The following is a 21591-nucleotide window of genomic DNA, read 5'->3' as shown; positions in this document are numbered from 1 at the left end:
TCAAGATGGGGGAGTGTGCAGAAGACCAAATATTCCTGAAAAGTAAGATAAGGACTGAAACATGTTCATTGAATTTAATGATACGGTATTTGATGGTGACCTTAACAATAGCCACTGTGAGAGAGCAGGAACTCCGGAACCTGTGTTGGTTGGTGTAGTGTCAGGAGTGAGTGAGTGGTGAGGAGATGGAGACAACAAATACAGATAACTCTTTGGAGAAATTTATCTCCTCAGTGAAAATAGGGGAGAGGATAGGATGGCTGTAGGTGAAGGTAGGTTTGATATTGAGAGGAGGAATGAGAGGAGCTCAACTTCTGAGGGAATGAGGATGCCACAATGGTAAAAGTTGAGAATACTTGAGATAGTCTTGGTGAAAGATGTGATTATGAGAAAGAAATGTGGAAGCCATATTATTGGTACTAATAGCTACCATCAATTAAGCATCTGCCCTGTGTTGAATTTAAATTTTTTAAAGTAGTCACTAATTGTTTTGTTTTGTTTTTTTTTTTAACCATAATCCCCTTTTGTCAGAAGAATGATGAAAATGGAAACTGCTCAGGGGAAGGAATTGAATTCCCTACAACAAACTTATATGAACTGGAAAGCCGTGTTTTGACTGATCATTGGTCCATCCCTTACAAGCGAGAAGAATCACTAGGCAAATGCCTGTTGGCATCTACCTACCTAGCAAGACTTGGTAAGTTCTCAGACTTCAGGACATCTGAGATTTTTTTTTTTTTTAATACAAGGCCTGGCTTTAATCTTAGCTCTTGTCGTTGCCTATCTGTATAATCTTAGATCATTTACTCTCTCTTACGTAGTCTTTGCTTATCCCGTGTGGAATAAAAGCTTTGAATTAAATCACCTGTTTTCCTCTACCTCCGATAGAGTGCAAGATTCTTTAAAATACAATTGAAAAGCTTTATAGAAATTGAAATTAACTTTTTTCACAGAAGCTTGGAGCATTTAAAATTAAGCCTTAATTCAGTGACTTCTTTTTTAAAGAGAATAAGGTAATATTTATTTAAGAAAACAGTCTGTACTTATTATGTGCTTAGCACTGTCTTAAGTGCTATACAAATATTAAACTAAGAGAGGAATAAAATACCAGTAGTTTGTAAGAATAGGTGTCAATATAAGGAAGCTTCTATACTGTATATTAAAGAGAAAATATTTTTCACATTGTTCAATTTTAAGAATTCGGCCACTGTTTTGTGATTTTTTTTTTTCCTTTAAAAGTGTTCATAGTTTACCACCTTGATTCAGTATGAGGCATATCAGTAGAAAGTGTTTTGACTAGGATTAGATTTCATCCTAATAGGCAATTTTATGGTACGTTTATTACTGGCTTCTCAGCAACAGCATTTATTGAGTGCCTATTAGGTAGGGTATAGGTACTGTGCTAGGCAGAGGGTCCAAAAAAAAGAGAAGGTATTCAGCAGTGTTCCAGTGATAAGCAAAACTCTGTTATTGAATTGTTGTTTCTTAAAATACATTCCAAAGGATAATTTTATGGTGGATTCATTCGTTCACTTAGCAAGTTTTTATCATTTTCTGTGTGCCAGGCACAGTTCTGTGCATTTTATTACACAGAGTTCATCAGTTTATTTTAGGGAAGAACAGTGATTTGGGCATTTACTGAGAATATTTCTGTTTTTATAGAGCTGTTTAGGAAAATAATGGTGAGTAAGTAGTTGCTATTGGTGTTTTAGTAGCTATTTAATCAGATCACTTGAAATTGCTCTGACATGGAAACATAAGTTCAACCATTTTAGTTCTAGTTAGTGTTTATTATACTATTAAATGTATATTAATGATTAATAAATATTAATAAATTGTGCTATTAATAAGTAAATTAATACTGTGATTGTTTCTCAACCAATTCCTTCATCAGAATGAATATCCCTTAAGAATCAAAGTTTCTATAATAAATAGTTCCAGATGTATGAATTTGGAATGCTACATATGGTCTATACATACTACCTAAAATCTAAATAAGGCATATCCTTTCATTTATTTTACTAAGGTCTTTCCGAGTCTGATGAGAATTGTAAGAGATTTATGGATAGGTGTATGCCTGAAGCATTTAAAAAGGTAAGAAAAATGTGCTCATCTTACTTTTTTTTTTTTTGATGGGGGTGAAGGTGAACAGGTTTTTTGTTTTATAGTTTATGTGTGAGACCAGTTTATGAATCTTGTTCAACTGAGGAATCATCTAATATGGAAAAAATAGCTCTAAATTTGGGGCTTATAAATGATTTACTTCTTTTGTATTTAATTTGAAAATGTCTTTGGTTGACTATCACTTTGACTTCCTTCTATTTAATTATTACTATTAAGACTTTATACGGGGAAATTATACATCTTATTGAACTAAGGACTGTGGCATTTACATAGATAATATTTACTTATCAAAATATAAGCCATCTTATACTTGTTATTGTACCAAGATAGAAGCAGACATTTTAAACTACAGAAAGTTTGACTTGATTGAGTATTCCTGTTGGCAAATTGGCATGTGGATGGCAGCATCTCTGTCAGAGCTAGATTGATACACTTGCTCCCATTCTGGTCACATCTCTCGTAAATCAATTTTTCTTAACAGTGAGAATAGGAGATCACAGGACTTGTGTTTCTAACTCAAGCAAGATTCGCTTTTCAGGACATGAGTCCTGAATTTCCCAAGAGCAGGGACAATGTCTTAGACACTGTTGTTTCCCCAGCGTGTAGCCAGCGAGCCTAGCTCAGAGGAAGAGCTCAGTAAATCTTTGTTGAATGAATAAATGAGTCTCCTGCTGTTTGTACTTCTGAGTCCTGACTTCCGTTTTTGTCTCACGTTCAAGAAAGTCACTAGAACTACAGATGGGTTAAGTTTGTCTTTATCTTAAAATCCAGTAAAATAAACTGTTTATTTGCAAACTGTCATTCCACCTTAATAGACAGAATCGCCTCTGAGTCAAGGTTTAAAAAAATAACAAAATTAATCATAGGAACAAAAGTAGCTTCACCTTGAAAAAAAGGAGACAATTTTTAAATTGCCATTTGGGCAGGGATCGTTTGGAATTGAGATTTATCTTCATTTGGATGAATTCATTGACCAATTTGTAGTTTAAAAATATTTTAAACTTTTAAGAATTCCGTTAAGAATTAACAGTACCATTGTAAATAGAGTCTTTATAATTTTACAGTAGCATTTTAAATAGCAGAGTTCTTATAATTTAACATGCGTGCATACATGTACAGAGAAAGAAAATACATGAATGTAATTTTCATGGCATGGAAACGGATGTGTTAGAGTAAGGAAAGGAACTTTAGGTTGATGATCTCCAGATCCAGAGAGCCCTGTGTCCAGTCAGGTTGCATATTGGGAATATAATACTCTATACAGAGATGCTTCAGAGAATTGTTTTATATTATGCCCTCAGCTGTTGGTAATAGTGAAATAAGTGGTCCAGGGGTTGTTTGGGTTTTTTCTGTAAAACTGCAAACACAAAGTTACACTGCATTATGTTGTTCAGTGTTGTGTATGTAAAAACATCCATGTTAAATTTCCTTAGCGTTTAGAGCTATTAAAGAAGTTCTCCTCCCCATCAGTAAGGCCTACTTTCTTTTATTAAATCAGAAGAGCAACAGAATTCTCTGTGCCTTTAGACTTGGCTGCCAGAAAACTCAGTAGTTCTTTATATTAATATAATTGGCCTTGATATCTTTAGCTGTGTTTTCTGATATGATGACTTTCCTTCCGCCCCCTTCAATAGGCTTTTCTTACCAGCTGCCTCAAATTTTTCTATAACGGTATAAATAATAAGCACTTGTATGAATAAGGTGCACCAAAGGAGCTTTGTCGTCATTTCTACTTTCTTCACCTCTCACTTTCAGGCCAGCCTGGATTCTTTACTAGCATGTTTAGGCAGGGGAAAAAAACTAGGTCTGGCCATAATGCGTGCAGAGTTACGGTTATACCGTGTGTGCATCTTCCCCACCAGGTACTACCCGTCCTTCTCCACCTTTTCTGGAAGGAAGACAGAACTCCATTTTCAAAGTAAAAACTGAACAGATGAGTTGGCAACAGAGGGAGTGGTGTTTAATCCACCTACATTTTTTTTTGTGTAGTCACCGTGAAGCTTTTTAAATGTTAATCTCTGCTTCATTTTGCTTTAACTTAATTTTTAAGTATAGAAAGCCTAAAAAAACTCTTCCAAAAAATAGTTAGCTCATTGGTTTATATAAAATCAGCCTTATGATTATTGCTCATTTGAGCAAATAGTGCAGCTAATTGGTATTTTTAAAATCTGAAACTGAGGTTTTCCTCTGCAGCTAAAGAAGTCTGAGCTCTTTCAGGCTGCTCTTGTTAAGCGCTTCTTAATGTGACCAAGATGAAATTTTTATCGCACAGTATTTTCCCTCTGAAGGGAAGGCTTACAAAAACCTGAAACCATCGTATCAATTTGCCATTATTTTATTAAGTGAAATCCTTTGGTTTTTCATTCCCTGTTCTGGCAGTTGTTCCTGAATTAGACTTTCCCCAAAGACTGAAAGACTGAGGGTTGGAAAAATCCAATGATGATGATTTTAGATTCATCTATGTGCCTTTTCCCTCCTGTTTAATGAACCTAATGTGCTATCTGAGTATAAGATGCACCATTGTTTTATATTTTATGCTTATATTTAAGAAAAATAACTGCTAAGTAAGCAGTGTTACAGTGCTTAGAACTATTCTAAAATAGTACTTAAACGTTTTTAAAAATTGAGTATTACTTTTATACCTACAAAAAAGGCAAATATAAGCAAAATAGATTAAGATATGTTTTCAGATTCCGAGTCCTGTCATCTGGTCAACAGGTGGGAAGATGCAGTCTTATTTCTGAGATACAAAAAACATGAGAAGAATGTGTATGTTAGAATCCATGAAATACAGTATTTGTTTATTAGATTCCAGGAATATTGGTTAATGGTGACAGCCAAGATATATTAAAAATAATACCCTACTAATTATAAAATACTTCCATATTTGGTATATCTTTTAATACTTGTAACATCTGTGAAGTTGGTAGAAATTTTGCCTCTGTAGAGGTGGGGGAACTGAGCCTCTGAGAACTCAGGTAAAATTTTCCAAGGCCACACAGCTAGAAAACAGTAGTAATACCAGGAGTTGATCTCAGGTTCTTACTTGCTTTACACCACTTAATCTTTCCTAGTAATAATGAAAAGCAGAGGGGCAAATTAAAATTTTCTTTCAAACCAACTGTAAGTAAGGGAATTAAAGTTCAGAAACAAAACTCAGTGTTGACTGTGAAACACATGAACAAAAGCTATGGGTCTTTTAAAGCAAGTCATCTGCATAAAAATAAGTATTATGGTAATAATCTCTTGATTATTTGAGATTGAACTGACAAACTATAGACGTTTTTCCTTTTTAAATTGGACTCTAAACTGCCCGTTATGTTTTTGTAGCTCCTGACATCAAGTGCTGTTCACAAGTGGGGTACTGAAATTCATGAAGGAATCTACAATATGTTGATGCTGTTAATAGAACTGGTTGCAGAGAGAATAAAACAAGATCCAATTCCCATTGGTCTCCTGGGTGTGCTTACAATGGTATAGTAGCTCTGAAATATGAAGTACTTTGTGTTTGGTTTTGTTTAAAATACCTACTGTCCTCTGACTTGTACTTAATAGTGAGTGATGATGATATTATCATTGAACATATTAACTTAGTTGTTAGGATCCTTGCTTTTCCTTTTAAAAGCGGAGCAGCCCTTCTGTGTTTTCAGTTTTAATTTTAATAGCTTTTCTAATTTTAATAGCTTTTTCAGCTCCTTAGACTGATTGAATAGCTTTCCCTTAAAGTCTCTCTGATCATTTACGTGATAAATACTTTCACGTAGGGTGTTCATGCAGTTTGCTTTGTGGCCTTTTCCCCTGACTAGAAACGGTAGCAAATGAAGAAGGCACACTCATGTTTTCCCTCCTGATGTCTGTCTTCCCTGCCTTGCTGCCCAGCCCTACCTGTGGCAGCTCTAGGATGTCTGAACATTGGCATCCTATGTTCCCTCACAGCAGATGTTGAACAGAACAGAAGAGCACCACTTGAGTCATTTGCTCTGCACCAGCTAAAGAATATGCTTTGTTGGGATACTTGAAAGATCCCATTAATGAAGAAGCCCGAGGCTGTATTTTTATCCTCTTTTCTAATGCTAATATGTGTTGTTATAAGTAGTAAATAGGTAATAAAAATGTTTCTCTGTTCTCTTTGAATCTAGGCTTTCAATCCTGATAATGAATACCATTTTAAAAACAGAATGAAAGTGTCTCAAAGGAATTGGGCAGAAGTGTTTGGAGAGGGAAATATGTTTGCTATTTCACCTGTATCTAGTTTCCAAAAGGTAAACATAGTTTTATTTCATCTTTTTATAGAGAAATTTTCTGTGCTATAAAAATGACAATTTACATGGAAGGATTAAAACAGTCTGTGAAAAATGACAAATATTCCATATGACTCATAAAATTGCTTAACTTTTTTTAGATATTGCAGATTTTCCTATAGCTGTGACCTAACGTCATGAAGAATTTTATAGATTTGAAATGTTTAGTGAAATGGAAAATGACTGCATGACATCGTTGCCCTGTTTATTGAAATATCAGAACTCCAGTTTAATGGGTGTCCCAGGTTCTTAGAGATGTTTGAGAGACTAAAGCATTTGAAATCATTTGAAATAACTAATTATACACAGAAGAAATAATCTAGTAGTTATTCTCATGTGTAATTTTCTTTTAAACTCCATAAGCATAAACAATTTAGTTTTTTCAAGCATAGAACCGGTATCTTTTTATTTTTTTTTTTAATTTAAAGTCCTACAATGTGCCAATAAGCAGTATACCCACAAGGAGTACAAATTTTAAATAATCCTTGATCAGATTGTTTGGTTTTTGAGCAAGAGTTGAAAGAAGTCAATTTAAGTAGGTAGAAAACTTGACTATTGCTTTAGCAAAGGCAGAGGTTTAGTTCAGCAATCATTTATTGAACGTTTACTATGTATCTGCCATTATTCTAGGTTTTGGAGATATAAATTAAATTAAAAAGTCTTTGTTCTTAATATAAAGAGTAATAATACCTGGTTCCTAACATGATTCCTACAGAATGGAGGAAATATGAAAACAAAAAAAATTACAGTGTAATAAATAATAGGTGCAGTTACAATGATACAGACTTAGAGACTCCTAAAATTGCATCTAGTTATGTCAAGGATTCACATTAAGAAACATTTGGGGGAAAACCTTTTGAAATATTTTTCAAATTTTAATCCTTTTTTCTCCAACTTTTTATTTAAAATAAAAGAAATATAAGGGTTAATGGGGAAATTTTTATATTGCCATCTCAATTTCTATTTTCTTTTCTCATAGGAACCTCATGGATGGGTTGTGGATTTGGTAAATAAGGTATACAGTTTTTTTTAATATGGTCATGTTTTTCACTTTCTAATGAGATTTCCTAGAGTTTGGTATTTTAAGTAAATGATAACTACAGAGAATAATCAGAATTTTTTCTTAAGGAGGTGGGTTTTATAGTTCCTTCCTCTTTCTTATACATGCTGTTTATACCCATGAACATTAATCTTAGGACTTAGCATATCTCCTGCACTATATCACAGTCGCATTAAAATTATCTTTGTTATGACTCTCAAAATCAGTATTATAGAGCACATTGATAGGGTAGAATGTTAGCCTTAGTCCCTTACTAAAATTATTAATGTATAACATTTTGAAATGAATTTGTATCTTTTTTCTTTTCAGTTTGGAGAATTAGGTGGATTTGCAGCAATCCAAGCAAAGCTCCATTCAGAAGATATAGAACTTGGGGTAAGATAAACCATTCTATGTGCCTGATATAGGAGTTCACTTTTTGGGGGGTTGGTATGTAACCCAAGGGACGTGATCTGGACACATTAAATTAAATGTTAAAGTGTAAGTTAATCTTTACAGAAGCAGCTCCATGGTTCTGATAACCACAGAAATGTTTATTACTGTTAGTCATAATAACCAAATTTCAGTACAGGGCATTTGGGTTGTTTTTTCCCCCCTCACTAATTTCCCCTTGCATGTGGTATTTTTCTCTTAATTTGTGGTGGTTACATGAAATTGTCTTGCTATTTAAGGGCAGTTGCTAAATGTGGCAAGTATTTGTGTACATAACAATTTTATGCCTCATTAAAATCAGAATGTATTTCATAGTACCAGGCACAAATAAAAGAGTTGAAGGTGGTTTAGTAAGCTTTCTGGTGTCACAGAGATTCACAGGTAACAGAGGGTTAGAACAGGAGCTGAGAATCATCCCTCAGGTGCAATACCATTATCTTTTCATGTCAACTTCATCTTCTCAAAAACATTTAACCTATGGTTCGGGGAATAACTTCATCTTTAATTTTTCCCAGATTGCTGACCTGTTTATAACTGAGAGCACTTTATTCTGTTCTCTAGTTAATTATTCAGTTAAAAATTGCTTACTATGTACTTGCCATATGTAAGACACTGTGCTAGAGCAGAAAATGATGTGGTAAATAATATACCTAAGTGACACAATTATGCTTAGAGTAGCAGTTATTTCTGTGGGACCATGACTAATCAAGTAACTGCCTTGGTCCTTCTTTGCATGAGGGAAATAACAGTCAAAGAGAGAGACTGATGGTATGGTTGGTAATAGACTGACCCTTTCTTGCCACCCACTGTTTATCATTAAAGATCAGATGTCTGCGAGATCATAAATACTTCTACTGACACTGATTAGGGAGCCCCTTGCACCTTCCCTGAACGTTAAGTAGATTGTTAGGCTGTCATTTTGATCCCCATTGAATGGATCAAGTATGTTAGAAATGACCTTATTGACCTGGAATATATTAAGTAGTGATTCAAAAAGCAAAACAAAACAAAAACCTATTCAGATACAGGATTTTATACACCTTACTTGTTTCTCAAGAACTAGCTGTATAGGTCATTGGGTAATATCAGAAATTCATTTTTTTAAAAGGTTAGAATATTCACTAATGTCTTGCAGAGTTAATTTTTAAAATACTGAGTAGCCCAAAGTTTCTACTCCACTTGGATGAAAATTGTCTAAGGATAGATACGTAGGAATCTGGGCTTATTCTCATTATCACATGTCTTGAGGTTAAACATTCCTCCACGATTTTTTCCTTAGGTCAGACCAGTTTTTCAGAACAACAGTGTTGTTTGTTGTAGTTGTTGTAGAATTATATTGCTTAGGCTGTATTGAGGAGATGACAAAATTCAGGCATAGGAGACAGATATTCCAAAATTGAGACTCTAATTTTAGCAAGCAAGTATGATAAAAATTTCACAATAAATACCTGATTTCTGACCACTTAAGAAGATGACTACATCCCAGAATAAATTTAGGCCATATTATAAGACTGAGTACAAGTAAATGTATTCATTTTACATTAACATTTACATTCACATTAAATAATTTTGTATTTGAAAAATACTGGGCAAAGAAACATAATTCACAATCTATCAGTTAGAAGTACCTTTACAGGAGTGGCCAGTTGGCTCTGTTGGTTAGAGCGTGGTGCTTGTAACACCAAGGTTGCCGGTTTGATCCTTGCATTGACCACTGAGATGCGCCCTCCTTAAAAAAAAATAAAAATAAAAAAAGTGAAGACATATCTATGCAGACTAAGAAATGAAAGTTGCCTTTCTTCCACCTTACCCCCACCCCACAAGTATACCTACCTCCTAGGAAATGGTTACCTACTTAATGCATAGCACCTATTTAATGCATAGCCTTTCTGTCTTTTTCCTAAATTTATATAAAATATATCTGTGTGTATTTTTTCTCTCTTTAAGACTAAATTGTAATCAAGCTATACCTAGGAGCATATTTTCATTTAACATTATATCATAGACATCTTTCAGGTTAGTACTATCAGGGCTTTTAATGGCTCCAATGTGTTCCTGCAAATGTTGTACCATGATGCAGTCATTTATTAATGAGCATTCAGTTATTTCTAAGTTTTTGCTATTGCAGAGAGTGTTCCATATAAATTTGTCTTTGTATATGCAGCCATTTCTGAAGGATAGATTCCTGGAACACAGGATTTCTGGGTTAAAGATTATATAAATTTTTAAATTATATTTGATAGTGCTAAATCTCTTTCCAAAAAGCCATGACCAATCTATACCCCCACACAGTCATTTCCTAATACTCCCATTAGTGCTGAATATTTTCAATCTTGAATTTTCCAATATAATGGACAAAAAAAAGTTTTATTATTTAATTTGCAATACTACTCTGATTTCCTGTGAATTTTAGTATTTCATCATATGATTATTGGCTACTTACTTTTCTTCTGTAAATTGACCTAGCTATTTAGGTCTCTTTTGGGTTGTTTGTCTTGGTAATTTTTTAGGAATTTTTTTTATAAGTATATCAAAGCCATGCCTATTTTATGTGTTTGTAAATTTTTTTCTCCCAGCCTTTTGCTTCTCTTTTCATTTTTATTGATGATGTCTTTTGCTACACAGACGCTTCAAAATTTTATGTAGTCATTATTTTCCTTAATAGCTTAAAAGATTCCTAACTTGCTTGGGGAATGTGCCCCCATCTCAAGGTTATTAAAGCACTCATTTTATATTTTATAGTTTTTTAAACTTAGGTCTTGAATTTATTTAAATTTGTTTATATATTGTGTAAGATAGAGATCCAATTCTATTGTTGTTTTTTTCCCAAATGGGTAACTAACTGTTATTAGATCCTCTAATGAATAATCCTTTTTTTTTTACTGTTTTGATTTGTTGTCTTTATCATATGTCAATGTCCCAGGTATACAAGGATTTGTTCCTGGACTTCAGTTCTAGTCATTCATTCGTTTTAATTATTGGTAGTCTGGTCAGCATCATTCTTTTCTCAAATTTTCTTTATCATTCTCATGTTTTTACTCTTCTGAATGTAATCAACATGTCAGGTTCTCCTGCAGAAAATCCCACTGAGATCATGTTTGGAATTGTGTTAAATTTATAGGTCAATGTGTAGAGAATTGACATTTTTACAGTACTGTTTCTTTTCATTAAAGAACATGGCATTTTCTCATTTATTTGGGCCTTCTTTATGTATTTTTATAATTTTATGTATTTTTATAATGTTCTTCATGGAAGTCCTGAATGTTTTCATCGTTGTTGTTAAAGGCACATTTCACTCTTTCCCCAACTGTTCTCTCCTTTTTCAAATTAAAATTTTTAGTATTCTATACTATGAACTTTAGAATCATTTCATCCAGTCCTCCAAAGAATTTTTATTGGCATATTGTGTTAAATTACATTAAATTTTTATAATAATTTTAAAGCATTGGCATCTTTATATAGTTCTTTTTATCCAAGAGTATAGTTTGTCCAGTTATTCTTTTGTGACTTGATCAAACTACTATTTAAAATTTTCTCTGACATTTTAAAAGGGATTTGTGTAATGTTGAAAGAAGAAACTCGGCTCACGTTTATTTCTAACCTTCATTGTCTTTTTCCAGGCAGTCTCTGCATTGGTGCAACCCTTAGGGGTGTGTGCAGAATACCTCAATTCCTCAGTGGTACAGGTAAGATTAGGCCATTTTACATTTACTTTAGAAGGGGATCTAAGACATACAAACAGTATTATCTTTTTATCAGGTTGTTCAGAATTATGTCTAATCCAGAGTAACTTCTAGTGAAAATATTACCAGAAGAAAAATAAAAAATGATTAATAATTTAAGGCATAGGAGATCGCTGTCGTTTAAGGTTGTTTGCCTTTGCAATTTATCATTTTTATCAAATATAATTTATATAGAATAGCATGTATTTTTCTTAATTTCTTTATAAAATAGGCTGCATATATCCCACCCCCCTTCACAGGATTATTTAAGGATTCAGGGCCATTATGTATTAAATTAGATCAATGTTGAGCAATCCACTAGGGTCGCTTACTAGCTAAGTCTCTCACTACTGAATAACAGCTTAACAGCATATCTTGTCTGATTTCCTGTGTCTGCATGTTTTAAGTCAACAGGTTATAGAATACTCAAAGCTGTGAGTGCTCAGTTTTGTAATGCTTAAGGCTTGTTATATTCTCTTGCTTCCTTTCCATTTCAATTAGTTTTACTAACTAAAACATCATATTGAAATATCTCCCATTTATTATTTTATTTATAAATAAGAGTGTGAAACTGATAGCTTTCAGAGATTTTTTTAAATCACTATAAATTGTTTTTTAAAGCATAGTGTGCTTGGGGGCAATGTTTTCTATGCACTGTATGCCTTCTTTCTAATACTGGATTTGTTTACTTACGGCAATTTTAACAAGGGAGACACGATTTTTTTTAGTAGGTTCTGAAAAGTTCTGCTATTTCTAATGTTAAATGCTTTCGTTACATGTCAGAGTAGTACTGCAAGATTTTCAAATGAAATAGAATGACTATTTCTTAATTCAGCATATTAAACTCTTTAGAAACATCTAGTGTTCTTTTAACTCGTTAAGCATTAAATATAATCATTAGTTGTGTAGCTGAAACACTTAGACACAAAGAGGCAAAATTATTTGACTTTTTAATAATTTAATAATAAATAGTTAATTTGATAATTGGCTTTTTAATAACAGGGCCAGGATTGGATTTTTGAACACATGCTCTCTACCCATGCATTGCTCCATGGAAAGAGATTTAGTGTAAATATTACAACTGCTAATTAATATTAAATTCTTTAGAAAGTCCAGGTTTTACATATTAGCACAATGTGCTTTTAAAAAGTATGTGAATTTCCAACTAAAGTATATTTAACTTCTTCTTTAACTATATCAAACTGTCCAGTCTTAAATTTAGCAATAAATTCGTACTATGAATTTATTCATACCATTTTCACATCATGTTACTTGCCATAAACTAACAATTGTCTCTGCCACTTGCTACTGTGTGAAGACTTATATCAATTCTGTGCTTTGGCTTCCCTAAAATGGTGATGATAATCATGCCTATCGCACAGAGTTGCAGTGAGAATTAAGCAGGGCTGACAAGAACAGTGTGACTTACCTCTTACCCTAACAGCTCTCAGTCCTCATTGTACAATTGGCATAAGTGTAAATGAAGAAATACTATTTGGTTCATTGCCTGATGTCATTTTAATTCTTTGCTAATGACTTCTTGGCTTTGAAAGCCAAATATTGTTAATCTTTTCTCATCACCAGATAAGTTTTAAAAATTATCTTACTTGTATGGAAGTGATCATGTAGATCTAGCTAATATTTGGCTACTTCTCGTATACTATTTAGAGTTGGTTATCTGATTATGCTACCATCTCAGAGCAATGTGTAGTATGAGTCTTGTCTGTAGGCCTCATTTATGCCAGCAAGCAAAATTAGTGCATATAATGGTTTTATTAGTGCATATAGTGGTTTTTGTGGTCTGCTTATATTCAGTCTTTTAAAATCATATGTAAAATATTTACTTTATTATAAAAATAATAGATACTCATGCTAATGTTTAAAAGTTAGTCCATGTGTCTTTGGTTGCTCTTTAAAATGACCCCTAGGAGATAGTAATGATAAGTATTGCACCCGTCTGTTATTAAAGAAGCTGAGGCACAGAATCAGTTAATGGTTGACTTGAGATGGTGTTGGCTAGTTAGTGCTGATTCTGATACTAGAATTCAGATCTTAATATTGCACTCTCTTCTTTGTGAAATGTGAATGAAGAAGTATCTCCTCTCTAGTTTTGGGACAGATTCAGGAGTTTTTATTAACTGTAGCGCTTTTTTTCTGCAGCCCATGCTAGACCCGGTCATCCTTACTACAATTCAGGATGTGCGGAGCGTGGAAGAAAAGGACCTTAAGGACAAGGTAAATGCTGTCTCCAGCCAGGTAGGCCCCAGTGCCTGTTGGTCCATGGAAGCAGAGCCAGGACTTGGGACTAGGTTCACACCCTATTGCTCTTTGGATTCTGGTCACATACAACCCACATCAAATTAATTTTACATTTTCTAACTGAAAATTGGCTTCTTCTGAAGCACCAGAGGTTGGTGTTACTCAGTCAATAGAATAAATATAGGGCTGTCAGTGATATCATTCAGAATTTTACTAACATGTTGGTTTTCATAGTATTATAATTTGTATAACATTGAAAAAGCTTCAAAATAATTCAAAACTAAAAGTTTATCCAAAGTTTAGGGAAATTTTAACATTTAAATTTAACATGATTTATTTTGTCTACCTTGAATTTCTCATAGGACCCTTCTGTTTCCTTTGCTCACCTATGTGCTAACTTATTTAGAAGCAAAATTTAGTTAATTGACCATGTGAAGTATCAGATACCACCAGACCATTGTTATTGAAAATGTCCTATGTTTCCTGTGTATAAGAATTGAGATCAGAATGTTTTCATGGTTCCTTTTTTGTTTGTTTGTGTGTGTGTGTTTAATAAAAGAGATTGGTTAGCATCCCCGAGCTCTTGTCTGCCATTAAGTTACTTTGCATGCGCTTCCAACCGGATCTGGTGACAGTCGTGGACGACCTTCGACTCGACATCCTACTACGCATGCTGAAATCACCACATTTTAGCGCTAAAATGAATTCCCTCAAAGAAGTAAGTTTTGCATTTATTTCTAGAAGACTTAAAGCACACATCCTTTAAGTTATACCAAAACTTGTGGTTATTAATATAAAAATGTTGGGAAATAAAGAATAATTTCTTGTAATCATATGGAAAAGAGATACCAATGGTTATATATGTAATGGTATATATGTTTACAATTGTCTGTTAATCAAGTGATTTTTTTTTATATGTATTACATCAAAATTCATTCTCTGAAATATTTAGTTCTTTTGTGAAATTTCCTAGAACATAATTTCTTGGCATATACAGTTTGAGATTTATTTTTTACCCTGCGGGTACAATTCCTTTATTGTATTTCAGATATGTGTTTACTTAGACCCAATCTTCTAACGGGTTGGAACAAAACCAAAATGACTACAACTGTGTTGATCTAAGCACAATTATGGAAATAATTTTCTATAGCTTCCTAAACTTTATATGAGCATAGTTGGTTTTGGTGAATGACAGGTGGAACCAATACAGTTCAGTCATAATTCCAATTATTTTTCCTTCAGTTTTGTATTAATTAGGCTTTTGGGCTATAAGTAAAATGAAGCTCATCTTAAGCCATCTTAGGCCAAGAGAGGAATTTAATGGAAGAAGTCTGGGCTATTTCACATGAATGAAGGGTTGACTAGCCAAACCATGTCAGCAGGGACACATATGGACAACAGGAACAATTAGAATTCGAGACCTGACCACTGCCAGGACTCCTTTAAGTTTTATCTCTGCTTTTCTGAGCATGTTGGCTTTGTTCACCCTCTACTGGCAGAGTGACATCTTTCATATGGTAAACATTATGGCCATGGATAGTTCCCATCCCCAGGGAGGGACTAACACTTTCTCCCTGGTCTCAAGTATAGAATTTGGAGGTCATGCCTTGATTGAAGTTTGGGTCAGATGCTCATCCCTGAGCCAGTCAACAGTGGCCCAGCGAATGTGAGCTGTAAAAATGGCTTCATATTTTTTTAAGAAGAGACATCATAAATAAGTAGTCTATTGACTTCTAATAACTGGCCTTTGATACATTTTTGGCTAATTATCAGACCATATTGTAACACTACAAAAGTCACTGAATATATATATATATATATATACACACAGAGAGAGAGAGAGAGAGAGAGAGAGAGAGATTTTGATTATCCGTATTTACATTAGATTCAGTCACAAACTAATCCTGTCTTTTTAGGTAACCAAACTAATAGAAGACAGCACTTTATCCAAATCTGTGAAGAATGCTATAGATACAGACAGATTGTTAGATTGGCTAGTTGAAAATTCAGTTCTGTCGATCGCACTAGAAGGTAAGCTGCTTTAAAAAATATATTACCTAACATAAATAATATACTTTCTATAAAAAAAAGTATAAAATTGTTGCTTTGCCTGCATTAGCCTTTAAATAATTGTATAGAATGTTAATATTGCTTTGAATTACTAGAATCGTATTTAGAAAGTCAGTGTTCACTGTATCTCCCTGTCCCTCTGGTGTTTCTTCTCTTAGGCAACATAGACCAAGCACAATACTGTGATCGTATAAAGGGAATTATTGAACTCTTGGGCAGTAAATTGTCTTTAGATGAGCTCACTAAAATTTGGAAGATACAGGTAAGTTGATTAGAATTATTTTTGCCTTTTTCTGATATTTTTGTCATAAGGAGAGGAAGGAGGGTGGTGAATGAGCAGGGAAATGGAACGTCTGTCTTCTTTTAACCAGGCAGTTTTACTCAAATCTGTTTTACAGTTTAGAGTTTCTCTTAAGATTGTGTGAAACAGTATAAAACAACTAATCTAGTCTAGTCTTCTCATTTTTCAGGTTTAAAAATGAAAAGCCTTACTGTGGGCTATATAAGCCGTTAGTGGCAGAGCTAGAAACAGTTATGTCTTTTGTTTATCAGTCCAGTGTTCTTGCCAGTACATTGTTTTTCAATTTTTATTAATATGTTTTCCCCATTTTATTCTATTAAATGAGGATGATAGTAATACTTAACTGAGTTTACAGATCTCATCTTACCAGGGTTCTCAGCAGCTATGACAGAATAGATTGTACCTTTAATTTTCTTTTTCCTTCACTTTGTTAGTAGTCCATTCTACTAGATTTCCTCCTACCTCTCTGGCATTCCTTCTTAAGTCTACTAGCTTACTCTCTCCTACCTTGTAAGTATGAGTTTTTTTCCAAGCCGTAGTCTTTAGCTCCTTTTCACTAGATAATCTTTCATTAGTCAGTTTCATCCACTCCTGTGGCTTTGACTACATTTGGATGCTGCTGACTCTCAGAATTGTATCTCTAATTCAGGCCTTTTCTTGGAGTTCCAGTGCAGTATGTCTAAATGCATAACTATTACACTTATCTCATACACATCTCCAATTCTGCATGGCCAAACCTAGTCATTTTCCAGACTATTTCAGTAATGGTATTATCCTTCATTTAGTTGCTAAGCCAGAAAGCAGCCTGGAGCTCACCTTGACTAGATCCACTTAATGACTGTATCAGTCAGAATTCAGTCAGGAAACAGAAACTATGTTAAGTATTTCATAGGGAATGGAATACAGGATATTGTTTACAAAGGTGTTGCTAGGGTGGAAGAGCAAAAAAGACAAGTATGAATGCTAGAGGAGCAAAATGGAAAATGGATACTAAGTCTAAGGAAAGGAAGCTACTTTTTTATTTTAATTTTTATTAGGGAATATTAGAGAACAGTGTGTTTCTCCATCAGCTCCAAGTCGTTGTCCTTCAATCTAGTTGTGGGCGGCACAGCTCAGCTCCAAGTCCAGTCGCCATTTTCAATCTTTAGTTGCAGGGGGTGCAGCCCACCATCCCATACGAGAATTGAACCAGCAACCTTGTTGTTGGGAGCTCACGCTCTAACCAGCCATCCAGCCGCCCCTCCATAAGCTCAGCAGCAGCTTGTTGTGTTGAATCTAGTTGTGGAGGGCGCAGCTCACTGGCCCATGTGGGACTCGAACCAGCAACCCTGTTGTTCAGAGCTTACACTCTAACCAACTGAGCCATCCAGCCACCCGAGGAGCTACTTTTTGGAGGTTCTTTCACTGCAAGCGCTGCAGCTGTCGAAGAGGTGACACTGCCACCAGGGTTTCTGGAATTCCTTGCTGCCACAAATGCCAGCACCTGCATCCAATTTCCTGGTATAAACCAGAAACACTTCTTTCTTCCTCCTGCCTCCTCATCTCCCAGCAATGCCTCTCACTGGTAGAACATAATGGGAGCACAGCTGGCAGAGGAAATGTAATTTGCAGGCTCCCAGCCTGGCATTACAGAGCAGACTACAGAAAGTTAGGTGCAAGACTGAAAGAAAAGTCCTGGGTCCTATGAATTTTACTTCCCATGTCTTGACTTTAGTTGAATGTTCCCATATAATTTTGTTTTGTGAGTATATGAGGTGCAATCAAACAATACGGTGAATATTTAAATAAAAAAAATTTATTACAGTAACAGACACATTGCCATTAATCCCTCTCAAAATACTCTCCCTCACTTCAAACACACTTATCCCATCGTTCTTGCCACTTTCTGAAGCAGTTCTGGAAGTCCTCTTTTGTAAGTATCTTTAATTTCGCTGTCACAGCTGCATTGATGTCCTGAATTGATCCAAAACGTGTTCCTTTCATGGTCATTATGATTTTGGAGAAGAGCCAGAAGTCTCACGGTGCCAGATCCGGTGAAGAAGGTGGATGAGGACACACTGTAATGTTTTTATTTGACAGAAGTTGCCATATACCAGAAGCGATGTGTGACATGGAGCGTTGTCGTGATGGAGAATGATTTACGGCACACTTGAAAACACACCTTCTCTCAACTGTAGCTCACACATGACTGCACCAAACAAGTTGAAACTTGTCACACAGTGTTACTAAGGTTCAACGCGTTGCTTTCTGTATTAAAGATCCCTGCCTTTCTGTTGGATGGCACTCAATAGCAGCATTCACTGTATGTTTTGATCGCAACGGAAAGGCTCCGTGTCACAGCTTTTGGTACGGCAGTTTCTGTCAAATAAAAACATTACAGTGTGGCCTCATCCACCTTATTCACTGGATCTGGGACCATGTGACTTCTGGCTCTTGCACAAAGTCAAAATGACCATGAAAGGAAAAGGTTTAGAATCAATTCAGGACACCGAGGCAGCCACGACGGCACACTGAAGACACTCACAAAAGAGGACTTCCAGAACTGCTTCAGAAAATGTCAAGAACGATGGGATACGTGTGTTTGAAGCAAGGGGGAGTATTTTGAGGGGGATTAATGGCAATGTATCTTCTATAATTTTTTTTATTTAAATACTGTATTTTTTATCACACCTCGTAAGCTTTGAATTCACATAGGTTGAAGATTAGAAACCATGATGTATATGTTAAATATCCCTACTACATTCAGTGAATGTATGTCAATAGAAAATACAGAGCAAATTCTTGTAGCATTAAATCTTTAAAATTCCCCCACCTTTCAAGTCTCTCACATTGTGACCAGTGAGGTATGATGGAGCTGTGATTTAAGTTATAAAATGAATTTCAACCATAAGGTTGACCATGGGGTCTGTATCTATGAAGCAGAGACTTACTTCCCACGGGATAAATAAATATTAATTGAAGTCATAAAATATCTATAAGCAAAATAAAAAATGAATCAGATAATACTCTCAACTGAGGTTATGATCATTTATAAAATGCCAAAAGTGAGTATGTTTGTCTTGTAATCAGTTTGATTTTTTTAGCCAGTTGAAAACATTTTGTTCTCTTGAAATGAATATGTCAGATTGAGAATTTGAGTTTCATCTTTTTTTACATTGTATTTTTAAAGATTTAATGCTTCTAGGATTTTAAACAAGGCCAACTGATAACCATTAATGGTTGCTTCATGTAGTCTTGCCAGTATTGTCATGGAAGTGAATGCTGATTAGACTAGAATCAGTTTATCTTTGTTTTGCTTCTGTGTATTGTCAAGGAGAAGACTTAGATTTTTCCAAGTTCTAAGACTTAACTTTTACCTACTGTCTCCTTTTTCAGTCCGGACAATCATCTACCGTGATCGAGAACATCCATACCATTATTGCTGCAGCAGCTGTCAAATTTAATTCAGATCAGCTTAATCATTTGTTTGTTCTCATTCAGAAGGTACGTGTTCAGTCAAACATGCTTACTCTTTAAGTTTTTCTAAAATAAGTTTATTTTGAGATCTCCCCCTCTCTAAATTAGTAGTATTTAAGTGTACTCTTCTTACTGTGTTAAACGTTTTTCGCTCAAGTTTAAAGCTTTTGCATATTTTTCCAGTTTCATAAAAATTGGATAGTACAGCTACTCTTGTGTCTTGTCTTTTCTGTTCTACAGAGCTGGGAGACTGAGAGTGATAGAGTAAGACAGAAGCTATTGAGCCTGATTGGACGAATAGGCCGGGAAGCTCGCTTTGAGACCACCTCTGGAAAGGCAGGAGAATCAAAAAATGAATTTTTCTAGCTGCAAATACTTAAAGCAGTTTTGCTTGCGTATTGGCTGGCTCATCATAAGTGGTATTATTGTAGGTGTTAGATGTACTCTGGGAACTGGCTCATCTTCCAACGCTGCCCAGTAGCCTTATTCAGCAAGCCTTGGATGAACACCTGACAATCCTTAGTGACGCATTTGCAGTGAAAGAAGCAATCAAGAGGAGCTACATCATCAAATGCATAGAAGATATTAAAAGGGTTGGTTTTATCTTTTGTCTGATTTTGTTGTCAGAGCAATAGTACTGAGAAATTAGAGCCAAATAATTTTCCTCCCCTATTAATGTAATTTAAACTAACTGTCCTGTCTGGAAGCTCTTACCTTAGAGTCCAAGATTGGGAAATTTTAAGTACTGCTTTTACCGAGTCACTTACATTTTTCTTAAAATTAATTTTCAGCCTGGAGAATGGTCAGGGTTGGAAAAAAACAAGAAGGATGGATTCAAGGTAAGAATTTGCAGATGGAACCAACTAAAAGGTATACTAACTTAATAATTCCTTTTAATAAGTTGCATCATAATTTTAAGATGACACGTTTTAGTGCTTCTTAGAGTAATGTGCAGATACAAACTGCTGTTTAAACATTTATGACGTATGCTGTATTATTTAAAGCTTGGGGAGTTATTAACTCTGAAAGGGGGGAAAAATCCAGAGTCACATTCAAAGAGTAGTTTTACTATATTATTTTCATAAAATTATAAGACCTTCAACTTAGTCTTTCTCTTTGAAATTAATTCCAAAACACACATAACTTTAGTAAGTTACAATGGATTCTAAATAATAATATCATGCCCATTTTTCTCCTGTAAGGGAGAAATGGAGGAACATTCATAGAGTAAAAAGAGAAAGAGAGAGAAAAATGAAGAAGGAGGTTCATTCAGTGCTGGCCATAGTGGTTTCTCAGGTGCTTGACTCAGATGTGGTCCTAACGTAATTCCTTAGACAGCTGGTAAGTGAGTGCCCGCTGCTGGGGCTCAGTTTTAGAAGGTAGGCTTGGATAGTGACTGTCAGAGGCACTGGCTCTGTGCAAGCCCTACCCTTCAGGGCTCTGGCCTCCAGGTAGCGGTGGACTTCTGGGCTGTCTTTTGAAAGGGCGGTTAGCCAAGTAAGCAGTGATGATTACTGCTATCCTGTGTCTACAGTCCTTAAAGGTCAGGTCTCTCTCCTCTAAGACGGCCAGTCAAATGGCTGCTGTCTGGAATGCGAGCCCATCATGGCAGCAGCCCTCACCAGAGCAGCGGTGTCCTCCTACATAGGCCCTCGGGTTGCTCAGACCAAACATAAAGCCTAGCAGGCAGGGGGATTTCGTATTACTATTAACATTAAAGGTTTTGGTAAATAGCCTAGTGGCTTCGTGCTTTCATTGGTAAATCCTTTTTCTTGGCTTTCACTAAGAAGTATTTCTTTAAAGATCTTGACTACTACTGATTGTGGTTGGTATAGTCAGACCGGCAGCTCTTGTTAGGAGGCTTTG

General features: G+C 35.1%; 1 protein-coding gene across 2 annotated transcripts in view; it reads left to right on the top strand.

The window, feature by feature from the left end:
• USP24 (ubiquitin specific peptidase 24) overlaps positions 1–21591 on the top strand; it is a 129229-nt gene that overhangs the window by 28723 nt on the left and 78915 nt on the right. Inside the window, exons 2-16 of one of the 2 annotated variants that reach the window (XM_019742818.2) lie at positions 532–697; positions 2027–2094; positions 5455–5598; positions 6264–6386; positions 7405–7440; positions 7795–7860; positions 11538–11603; positions 13800–13874; positions 14458–14616; positions 15815–15929; positions 16127–16230; positions 19645–19752; positions 19966–20061; positions 20157–20318; positions 20517–20564. In XM_019742818.2, the coding sequence (XP_019598377.2) occupies positions 532–697; positions 2027–2094; positions 5455–5598; positions 6264–6386; positions 7405–7440; positions 7795–7860; positions 11538–11603; positions 13800–13874; positions 14458–14616; positions 15815–15929; positions 16127–16230; positions 19645–19752; positions 19966–20061; positions 20157–20318; positions 20517–20564 (1536 nt within the window). The remainder of the gene's footprint in view (positions 1–531; positions 698–2026; positions 2095–5454; positions 5599–6263; positions 6387–7404; positions 7441–7794; positions 7861–11537; positions 11604–13799; positions 13875–14457; positions 14617–15814; positions 15930–16126; positions 16231–19644; positions 19753–19965; positions 20062–20156; positions 20319–20516; positions 20565–21591) is intronic. The other variant, XM_019742816.2, reaches the window with a different exon arrangement.

This window comes from Rhinolophus sinicus, linkage group LG06, assembly GCF_036562045.2.
Source record: "Rhinolophus sinicus isolate RSC01 linkage group LG06, ASM3656204v1, whole genome shotgun sequence".
NCBI classification, from domain to species: Eukaryota; Metazoa; Chordata; class Mammalia; order Chiroptera; family Rhinolophidae; genus Rhinolophus; species Rhinolophus sinicus.
The sequence above is the reverse complement of the archived record's forward strand: the minus strand, read 5'-3'. Positions and strand labels throughout refer to the sequence as shown.